The sequence below is a fragment of the Patagioenas fasciata genome, chromosome 2 (genome assembly GCF_037038585.1).
Source record: "Patagioenas fasciata isolate bPatFas1 chromosome 2, bPatFas1.hap1, whole genome shotgun sequence".
NCBI lineage: Eukaryota > Metazoa > Chordata > Aves > Columbiformes > Columbidae > Patagioenas > Patagioenas fasciata.
In genome coordinates, this window is record NC_092521.1 from 70,751,339 (window position 1) to 70,763,026 (window position 11,688).

Sequence of the window (11,688 nt, forward strand, 5' to 3'; positions counted from 1 at the left end):
CCTATGGAAGAAGCGTACGACTGTTCATCTAGGGAGAGCGCACCCACTTCAATCACATAAATCAGTCAGCTGTCTGAAACAAGACACGGTTAACACTGAATCATTGTGGCTGGATGGGGTCTCAGAACGTGACTGGCCTATCTCCTGCTCAAAGCGGGGTCAATACCGACCTTGGACAAGGGCTTTGTCCCAGCAGATCTTGGGCACCTCCAAGGACAGAGACTCCATAGTTCTCTGGGCAACAATCCATCTCCCTAGTTAGAAATCGATATCCTATAAAATAGAAGATACTGAGTTTATTAACAAAAAGCTCTTTTGGTCATGAGCAGGCACATAACTCACATTAATTACTGCCCTAATTTCTGCATGTTCCATTTCAGCAGTATTTTGCTGTAGTCCTGTTGGTTTCAGGCCATAAATGTAAAAAAGTTTCTAGGTTGAGGGGTCACCTTTTATTAAATGTACCTGTTTATCTGGAAAATTCAGACAAGCTTCTGGATGGACTGCATACCAATACACCACAGACTCAAAGAAAGTCTGGTTTTATGGCACATAACTTTCATGCTGTTTCCTATAGGGTTTTAACTCCCTTCTCCTCTCTCCTAGGTGATGAGTGTTTTCATAATAGTCTCTCCCTTCCCTGATTAACATCTCCTGTACTCCTGGGATGCCACTAAGCTTTTCTTCAGAGATGGTCTATTTGATACATACCTAACCAAACTGTAAGCAGTTGTTCTGTATTTAGCTTGGGAAGTTGCCCTTTCATTTCCAGATTTGAAAGATTTGTATCCTTGAAAGCTTATTTGATTTTTCCAGCTGTAACACTTAAGGGACACTTCCTATAGCAGTAAACCTTAATTTATGCCGAAACTATCATAGGCATCTCAGCCTTTTCTGCCCTTTTTCTCATTCTTTTGCCAACTCAGAAAAGCATAAATCTGAGGAAGCAGTAAATAAGGTTGTTGTGATAAGCATACTGCATCCTTATGGACACAAGGGAAAGTAGAGCTACAAGCAGGCCAACACTGTGAGGGCAGAAAAGTAAAACAACTAACTCACTCAAAACGGTGTAGGAGGTTTCACCTCTCGACCTGTGGATGTTTGCAAAATGAGATGTCTTTTTACATTATGCCAGATTTTGTGTAATTCACATATTAGACAGGTTGTGCACAGAAGCACACAGAAGTGCAATATTTTGTCTGTTTAATGAAAATTAAGGTCACATGATAGAAAATAAATCATTATTCCCTGTTTAATAAATGATAGAAAGGCAACAAAGATGATTAAGGGAGTGGAGCATCTCCTTTGTGAGGAAAGGCTGAGGGAGCTGGGGCTCTTTAGCTTGGAGGAGACTGAGGGGTGACCTCATTCATGTTTACAAACATATGAAGGCTGAGTGTCAGGAGGATGGAGCCAGGCTCTTCTCGGTGACAATCAATGATAGGACAAGGGGTAATGGGTTCAAACTGGAACACAAGAGGTTCCACTTAAATTTGAGAAGAAACTTGTCAGTGAGGGTGACAGAGCACTGGAACAGGCTGCCCAGGGAGGTTGTGGAGTCTCCTACTCTAGAGACATTCAAAACCCGCCTGCACACGTTCCTGTGTAGCCTCATCTAGGTGTTCCTGCTCCAGCAGGGGGATTGGACTGGACGATCTTTCGAGGTCCCTTCCAATCCCTAACATTCTGTGATTCTGTGTGATTCTGTGACAGATATGATACTGGACGCCTTTCTTCATGTGCTAAATCCCAGCAATGTCTTGCAATGCTTTACAGAAGGATTTTTCTTTTAGTTCCCCAAAAAGCTCCTTATCCACAGCACAGTCTTATAATCAACAAGGACAATTTTTTTTCCTAAGTCAGCCAGCACTTACATCCTGAGGCAGGATGATTCAAACCATGTAACTACAGATATTCACCCCTCCCAGAATGATAGACTCCACAGTTTAATCATGTATTACTCACTAAATAGTTTCCTTCTATCCATTTCAAAGTTGTTGCTTGAATTAACAGTGATGTATTTTTTTTTACAGCATAAATGCACATTATTAGATGGCATAACTATATAGTTTTTTGGCTAGAGTTTTGGAAGGAAATTATTTCTGATCCCTGTTTGCACAACTGTGCATTTTGGATTAAAATTATCATTAGACAAAACACGTAACAGAAATAAATACCTAAAATACGTAAGCAGACCATTTTGACAACTGTGTTTAATACCAGCCTACAGAGTTGTCCTCTGTGGAACAAACAGAACCTCCATCCTCAGCTGTAGAGGAGAAAGCATTTCCACACACCCCGCCCACCACACCAGCCTGGTTTCCAGCCTGGTGTTTAGAGAGGGTGTGCTTAGGGAAAAAGAGGGTTTGAATCCCCTCTGGCAGCAGCAGGAACAGGACTAACTCCAAGTGGAGGACACAGCAAGCACTTGCAAGGATGCGTGCTATAAAAAGCAAGTATCAGGGCCGTAAGTGTGACTTCTGTTCAACTTTTGAAAGATGGGGTTTAGTACCTGCTTTCAGAAAGGCAGATGTTCATGGTTCTGAATCCCAAGTGGAAAGAGATGCCTATATCTTCAGGGAGAAGTGGAATTAGGACTAGGGCCTAGTATTTCCTGCTAGCTTACTTTGGTGGCATCTCACAGAACTTGCTGGAGTTTGTAGAATCAGTTTTATGGTACTGAGAGACTGACTCTTACTCTCCCGGTCTTCCCACAGGCAGGGACACTGGATCGACTAATGAATCAGACCTTGAACTGCTCCAGCTTTTGTTTAGTTTGTTATGGAAAACTAATAAAATCTGCAGTTAAGAGTCTCTTAGTTCATGAAATAACTCACTTGTAGCATAAGAGTGGTTTCCCTTGCCATGTGGTCCTTTTTCTTCCTTGTGCTACCTCTAACACCTGTTAGACATCCCTGTGAATCAGCCCAGCTCACCAGTCCTGCAGGAGATGATGCAGCTTCCTGGGAGAGGAGGAAGCTTTGGCAAGCCAGTCTTCTGACCTCTATCAGTGGCTGAGCAGGTCTGGTGTGATGTAGGCAGCAGGAGCACATAGCTGGGACTTGTGGAGGTGGGAAAGAGTGAAGAAGATAGGAGGAGACGGGGACTCTTTCCTTTTTGATAGTGAGAAGCCAACAGGTTGCCTAATTGAGGTTGCAGGTGTGCGTTGCAGTGAGGCAAGACATGCTGTTCATGGAAATTAATTATGCTGCGAGGACCAGGCATATTTCACAACATGGAGTGTCACAACTTCTATGGCTTTCTGTAGGTCTAAATGAATTGCCAATGTCTCCAAAATGTGTTCAAAACTCTCCCAGGCTACCAAATTAATATTTCTATTAGCATTTCTAAGCCAAAATTAATACATTTATACAACTACTAATGTCTTGCTAAAGCAAGAACTGAAGTTATTACCAAACAGAAGCATTACACTTCACAAAAATGTGAAAAAGTCTGACACCTCTTCAAATCTGCAATATCTAGACAGTTATATTATTCCAAGTTTTCTTTTGTTAATCTGAACCTTTTAATGTGTTAAATGGATTCTGAGATCACTTTTTAGGAGCGCTGCCTCTCAGACAAAATGGCTAAAGCACATGCATGCAATGTTTTAGATTGCTCTTTCTCTTTCAAAAAACAACCTGTTCTATTTTATGTCCTTATGATAGAAGTGAACCATCTTTATTATCCCTCCTAAGTTTCTTGAAAGTTTATTAAGAACCTTGAAATGAGGTGTGATCATAGTAAGACTCTCCATTTTCTGTTAGCTAAAGGAAAAAAATAAATTCTCTACTCAGATAAGGGGAGAAGGGTAAAAAAAACATGACATCAGAATACTGATGCCTGCAGTAGAAGTCAATACACATATGCTTTTGCCTTTCTACAACATAACACATCTGTGTTTACTCTAAATCTAAAATTAATCACATTTGGTTGGGTGGTTGGTAATTCTCTGAGACTGGCATAGACTGGTTTGGAAATTCACATACTTTTATGATTACAGATCATCTAAAGCCTTCAATATGTGTTAAATGTCAGGAAAAGTCAATTCTTGGCTCTAAGTTGTGACAGTTTGTCTTTTAATCTATATTACCCTAAAAAAGCAACTTTTTTTTTTTTTTTAATAAAGCTAAATGTAAAACACACATCACTTTTGCCATATTCCCCAACAAAATCTGCTAATTATTTTTTAATTATTATTTTTTCCCCATCAGGGACTCGAGGGATTCTCATTTTTTAACAGATTGGATTTCAAACGTGCAAGTGACAAAAACTGGCACCTCAGGATAATCCTGGCTCTCATTAGTGGACTGCCTGAAAATAAGCTGGTTTTTTGGGAAGAGTACAAAAAACCCCATGAGAGAAGAGATGCTCATTTCTTCAGTTGTTCACTGTCTGCTTTGTTGCAGAAATTATCTTTGTAGTCACATGTTTGAAAGGATTAGGAGATGTAAGCAGTGACCCCCTGAGTCTTTCACGCAGAGACCAGCGAGTTTGGGGGATTTTTAGTACTCTGTGGTGTGGTCACATGCAGCGTGACGCCAAAGCACATTACCTATCTGTGTGACAGCTATCCAAATGTAAACATTTCCTGATAAAACTCTTAATAAGAGACAACAATTTGTTTTAAACCGGCTGAGCTAGTTTTGTAAGAGCCAAGACTCTTTGGTAGGGTTGTGAATAAGGGTGCAAGTGTCTGAACTTGAAGAGCTCACCTCAGCAGTTCTTATCCATAACTACCAATCACCTGCACTGTATCATATCTATGCTCCATCCAATGAAAGTGTCATTCAAATCAATTTAATTAGGTTTGAGTTAACATCCCCTGGGAGTACATTAAAGATATTGTTCCAGGCAAGCACTATCTTCAGATTGGTACTGCTTCATTGGATAAATTCATATATTTTCAGTTACTGTCATAACCTTAAGGGCTAAAATGGTATTAAAAAAATGTGTAGTCTAGACCATAATGATGTGATAGCTTTTTAATAAATGGGCAAATACATATGTACTCACATGTTCCTACTACCATTCTGTAACAGGGTCCTGCTGTCTCTTTCAGAGCAGAAGGATTGGTAGAAATGCAACTTTATTCAATTTCTGACTACAAAGGAAAATCACACTTCTCTGTTATAGAAAGTCTTATCTGGAATAGTATTGGAATAATCAGAGTAAGTTTAGTGTTACATTGATTGGAGTAAGTCTGTAAACAAGGTCTAAATTTGTGAGTAAGTAATTTTTAATTTCAGCTCAGAAAGTTATTACACTGTAATGTACCAGAAGACCTTCTTGTCCTAGAACACGCCAAGAGCAGCAGTTCGGCTCAGTAGTTGTAGTGGTACTGACTGATTCTGCAGTTAAACTCATGGTCTCTAAGCTTTCAGGAAATTGCAGCCAGATCAAATGGACTCTTTAAAACAAATTTATTTTAAAATTGATTTGATGGTCTCCTACATACAGGGATAAGGCTTGATAAAACAGCAGAACAGGAGAACTGATCAAATTTACTGATGGTTTACAGTCCAGTTCCATGCCATTTACGTATTAGGGTAAGCTGTCTTTATTGGACAGATTTTGAATACATAACAGTAACCATGTTTATACATATATATTTAAGTCTTCTTGTTGAACATACAGCTGTCTATCAGAACACTAATCTGATGATCTTCAGTTTACTATATAAAATACCATCGTTCAGTTACATTTAAAATAAAAATTGAGTTCTAAGTGTATCTTAGAATCATTTGTTTTATTTTCATGTTGTATATGAGAGGACCTTATTTAAGAGGACAACAACTTTAAACCATTTGGACTTCTCTATTCTCTAATATTGTGTATAGCTTCTGTTTTTAAGCATACAATATGAGATACAGAAAATGTGAAGCACACATACAAGAGCTAGTTACATAAAATGAAGGTTGCCAGTTGCACCGCTGCAATATTCATTATTACAGAGATAAAATCAATATTTTTAATAATTTAATTCTTATATACCATTGCAGAAGAGGAAGTTCAGTCTTTGTTTTCTAAATGTTGTCAAGACCTGCTGCTGCTACAACAATGGAGAGGAAGGAAGCAAAGAGCATTCTCTAAGTACTTCTGTAGTTTATACGGCAGTTTACATCAGTTCAAATTGTAAGATGAACCATGAGGCAATTCTCACATGTCTAAAGTTGTTTCACAAGTAATGTAAGCAAATATGCATTTATCATAATATTTAGCAATTTTCTCTCCTTAATTGTCCTCTGCCAAAATCAAACATATCTTTTCTTTTTTCCAGCTCATTTTCTATCTCACTGCAAATTCTGTCTTTTAAGCTTGCTAGATGCCATGGGTAAGCATTTTCTTTCGTCAATTACATCTTGATGTAGAACATATTCTTTTAAAAGTTGCCTGTTACTGCATAATCTGTAAAAATAATGGTGTGAACAGTAAGGTAGAGGAATGGTGGCATTTTAAGATCAATGTCAAGATTCTACCCAGAGTTAAGTATTAGTAATTAAAAAGACAGGAGACCTGAAGACAAGCCTGCACAAGAGCCAGCGATGGAGCTGAACCAGCACAGCAGCTATTGGGAATCAGTGGGCAAGGATATCTAACTGAATGGTGCTACATAAAACACTGAACAACGTTGGTTTTGACACACGAATGTTACCATTTAATATACATAACAGTCCTCGGCATTAAAAATCTTCTGCTACAGTAAAGATCGGGCTATTTTTAAGTGGCACAACTGCATGGGAGGAATAATTGTGTAAGGCTAATGAAACTGATGTAACCAATTTGCAATCATGCTTTCCTGTAAACTTGCTTTTAATTTTGCATTTGGTAAATACAGACATTGTATCCGAAAAGCATATTTCTCCTTCTGTAGACATGACTGACAAGCTCTATGTGCAATATGTTTCCAAAACAAATATGACTCAATACCTTTGGGCTGGTAACTCATACAAATGATGAAGAATGTTTTTTGGTAATGTCCTAAAGTGTATCCGAGAGAAAGTAGCAATTCTTATGGTGGAGAAACATAATCAAAATCAGGTTTATAAAAATCTGTATGCTGTATGATAATTGTGCCTTCTTGTAGGATACACACAGCTACTCAAACTAGTTGATTACATTGCTATACTTAAGCAAATTTGTTATATAAAAAAATAAACACATTTTTGAAATCTACAGTTCTACCAGAGCAGCATGTCTGTCAGGGCGAGCACTGCAATAGCTACTTGTAACATAAAGCACATGAAATGAAAACAAACTATGTGATTTGCAGAACTTACAAAACCCCCTCTTTGTTTAATTCCACAGTGATGAAATCACAGATGTGAGTAAATCTGCAGTTGGTACAACGCAAAGTTTATTTTCACATAGGCCAGGCACAAGTTTCTCAGCAGAAATTACTGGTTAATATATATAATGGCAAGTCCTCAGATCCCAAGTTGATCCCTGCAAGTGGTTACAAAGTTCTTGGCAGGGATCCTCTTACCTATAGTTTGCTCATTAACCAAGGAAATAATTCACTTTCTCTGTTTCACAATGTCAGTTTACTTAAAAATTATTTCATGCTAAGCTATGGCATTGTATATTTGGCTTGCAAAAGGCTGAAAACAGCCTGCAAAAGGCTGCTAAAAATATCAAAGAGGTTAATTATGAAAGTGAACAGCCAGAGGAGTAACAAGTGCTACCTCAAACCTGTGCTGAAAGTGGTATGTATTAAAGGTGTGCACCTATCAGACTGCCAGATGAATGTTTGGAGTTGAAGTATTAAAATAAAATAAAAATCCCACAATGACTCATTATATTATATATTCAGAAAAAGTATGGATGATCTAGTCTTCAACTGGCTGGGGCACTTAAAGATTGGATGAATTACTAAAGAGCATCAAGTGCTTGTTGACTGGCTTTATTCTGAATAGTTCAGCAAACTAGAGTTACTGAATGTTTCATTGTCACAGGTTTCCTTATCCAGAAAAAGTACATTACTCAGCAATTAACTAAGGACTTCATAATGACTTCTGGAGTTTTAGATTAAATAAGGTACTGTACAAGAAAGTACCCAACGATCAATGTTTCTAACTCAAAGAAATGCAAAGCTCCCACTTAATTTCTGTTTGAACTGGCTTACTCCAGAGCTAGTCATCAACACTGAATGTGATCGCTAGAAGGTGAATGAGCTGTTTCTTGTCCCGTTCCTGAGGTTACACATTTCCTGAGACTCATTTTTCCTTTTCCTTATGGGATTGATCTGCACTGCTGAGGTCAATGAACATGTATGCTGACTTGGACATTATGTTGAGAAATTATTCCTTTCTCCACTGAAATCACTTGTGAGAAGAACTGCAAAAACTATTTATCACAATTGTCAAAACTCAGTTTCAGTAAGAAATCATGGATTATCCCATAATAGTGGAAGCTGTCCACAGGACTAAGTTTGCTGAGAACTTCAGAAAATAGTATGTGACTGAAGGGTTTGGGGAAGTCTATTTTTTAAAATATAGAAGATTTTACATGCATTTACATTATATATTCGTATATAATATTTTATCTCTGCACAGACATACACACACGTGCACACATGCACAGAGCAGTCCTCTCCATGCTGGAAAATCCAGACTGTTGCCTCTAGCAGACCTTGAAAAAGTTGTGAAACGTGACCATGCAAGGCAGTAATTTTTCACAGTTTCAGTGCAGTTTGTTTAGCTACATTAAGTCCTATGGTTCATACTCCCTCTCCTAGGAATAAGCCCACCAGAAAAGGAAAAGAACCTATGTAAATGCCACAGGGTGAAAATAAGTGTTACAAGAGCATCATTCAGAATGAGGAAGGGCTTGTGTCTGTGCCCTGGCATGTTCACAATGGCCTTCAATTGTCTGGAGAGATCTGCTGAAAAAATGAAGAAGTGGTCCCCTCATCTGATGACTCATGTGAAAATAAGCAATCTAACTGGCAGAAGAGCATACTTTGTAGCTACATAACTGATACAGTTCATTAAATGTTACTGAGAAGAATAATTTCTAGGGAAAAAACAAAACAAAACAACAAAACAAACAAACAAACAAAAACACAAAAACCCAAACAAAAACACAAGACAAAACCACGAAAAACAACAACAACCATTTTTTCCAAGCCTTTTCAACCACTTTAGCTACCAAAATATTTCTGAAAGAAGTAATACAAGGCGTCTAAAGCCTAAAACCAATGGCATCCTGGGGTGTATTAGAAGGGGGGTGGTTAGTAGGTCGAGAGACGTTCTCCTCCCTCTCTACTCTGCCCTGGTGAGACCACATCTGGAATATTGTGTCCAGTTCTGGGCCCCTCAGTTCAAGAAGGACAGAGAACTGCTAGAGAGAGTCCAGTGCAGAGCCATGAAGATGATTAAGGGAGTGGAGCATCTCCCTTATGAGGAAAGGCTGAGAGAGCTGAGTCTCTTTAGTTTGGAGGAGACTGAGGGGTGACCTTATTTTACAAATATATAAAGGGTGAGTGTCACGAGGATGGAGCCAGGCTCTTCTCGGAGACAACCAACGGTAGGACAAGGGCCAATGGGTTCAAACTGGAACACAAGAGGTTCCACTTAAATTTGAGAAGAAACTTCTTCTCAGTAAGGGTAACAGAACACTGGAACAGGCTGCCCAGTGGGGTTGTGGAATCTCCTTCTCTGGAAACACTCAAAACTTGCCTGGACACATTCCTGTGTAGCCTCATCTAAGTGTTCCTGCTCCGGCAGGGGGATTGGACTAGATGATCTTTTGAGGTCCCTTCCAATTCCTAACATTTTGTGATTCTGTGATATACACACTGACTCTGAACCTCTTCCAGGGCTTAATTTTGGAGTACGAGATGTTACCTCATGAACAAGGGGCAGATATTGTCAGCTGGGGATGGCTCTGTGGAGCTCACAGTCGGGTCACACAACGCATACAAGCTCTTCTACCCACCGTGACTGGGGTTAGGAGGTTAGGAGAAACTCACATTAAGAGCCCTTCTCCTTCCCCTGACCCCACTCCCAAAAACTCGGGCTCTCAGGTTATGTCTTCCTTTCCCATTTAACTCTTAGGTCCACTCAGCTCAAGTGAGAGAAGGCCATAATGCAAAACTGCATTTGAGCTGCACACAAAAGAACTAGCAGCTGTTAAATTGTGCTCATTTATGTACTAGTCCCCCCTCTGTGACAGATCAGCTAGCACAAATTAAAATAATCATCATGCACAATTAGAGGCTTGTGCTCATACAGGACTCAAGTGTGGCATAATGTCAGTTACAAAGGAAACTACTGAAGCATGGAAAAAAAAAAAAATTAACAACTGCAAGATGGCTTGATCAGAAAGCGTCAACACATACAATCACAGAATCACAAAGTGTTAGGGATTGGAAGGGACCTCAAAAGATCATCTAGTCCAATCCCCCTACCAGAGCAGGAACACCTAGATGAGGTTACACAGAAAGGCATCCAGGCAGGTTTTTAATGTCTCCAGAGAAGGAGACTCCACAACCTCCCTGGGCAGCCTGTTCCAGTGCTCTGGCACCCTAAGAAGTTTCTTTTCATGTTTAAGTGGCACCTCCTGTGTTCCAGTTTGTATCCATTGCCCCTTGTCTTATCATTGGTTGTCACCGAGAAGAGGAGCAATTTTAAACACAGTTTTAACTCAACCTGGGTTAAGCTTTGCCTCTTCATTATACATCCATCTAGAGAAAGCATGAAAACTATACTAGCGGCCTAGTTCTTTACACTGAGAGGACACAATCTCCGCGCCACCGGGGGATGAAAGAAGCGGTCTGACACTCGAGCGCTCAGGGGGCCTGGAAACAAACCGCCAGCTCGACGGCCACCGGAGCCCCCGGCTTAGCGGCAGGGAGCCGGCGGTGGGCCTTTCCCTGGGGCCCAGCAGCTTCCAGTACGGCCACAGGCGGGACTGCCGAGGAGGCGCGGCAAGCCCGGCGGGAGAAAACAGCGCGGCCAGAGCAGCTCAGAGGCCACACTCCCCACGGGGAGACAGACGGTACCGGACACACGGTACCGGACACACGGTACCGCACACACGATACCGTACAGTGCGCCCCGCCCCCAGCCACACCCCAACCGCCCTCCCCAGCCGCATGCGCGCTGCCGTTACTCCTCCCGCGAGCATGCGCAGAAACCGGGGGGGGGGGGGGGGGGGGGGAGAGGTGGTCGCGGCGCACGCGCACTGGCCGCCCCGCCTCCATTACCTGCGAGGCGCTTGGCCCCGTCGCTTTCTTTTTCTTGGCGGGGCCGCTGCCGGTGCCTGGGCTCGCCGGCCGTTTCTTGCTACGGGATGGGGCGCCGGCGGGAGAAGAGGCCGCCGCGGGGATCAAAGCCGCCATTTCTCCCCCCGGCGCCCGGGCTGAGCACGCCGGTGGGCCGGAACCGGGAGCGACCGTTCCCCCTCCCCCTCCCGGGCCGCCGGGCAGCCCCGCGCAGGCGCAGTGGCGGCGCGGGCGCTGTTCTGCGGCGGGGCAGGCGGGCATGCGCAATAGCGGCGGCGCAACCTTCCCCTCCCCCCGGCCGGGGGCTGTCAGGGTGGCCGTTAGCGAGGGGCACGTCGAGGCGGTCACGGCGGTTCGTTCTCCCCTTGTTAGGGTTTCTAGCGTGGGCGGGCGAGCCCGGTGCTGTTGCAGCTAGGGCGAAGCCCATAGGAAGCAGCCCGCCTCCTCATTGCCTCCCCACC

General features: G+C 42.0%; 1 protein-coding gene across 1 annotated transcript in view; it reads right to left on the reverse strand.

Moving 5' to 3' along the window:
* Window positions 1–11,453, reverse strand: part of INO80C (INO80 complex subunit C) — a 34,776-nt gene extending 23,323 nt beyond the window's left edge. Inside the window, exon 1 of the mRNA XM_065832790.2 lies at window positions 11,210–11,453. Within this exon, the coding sequence (XP_065688862.2) occupies window positions 11,210–11,344 (135 nt within the window). The 5' untranslated portion in view covers window positions 11,345–11,453. The remainder of the gene's footprint in view (window positions 1–11,209) is intronic.
* Window positions 11,454–11,688: the final 235 nt, after the last annotated feature.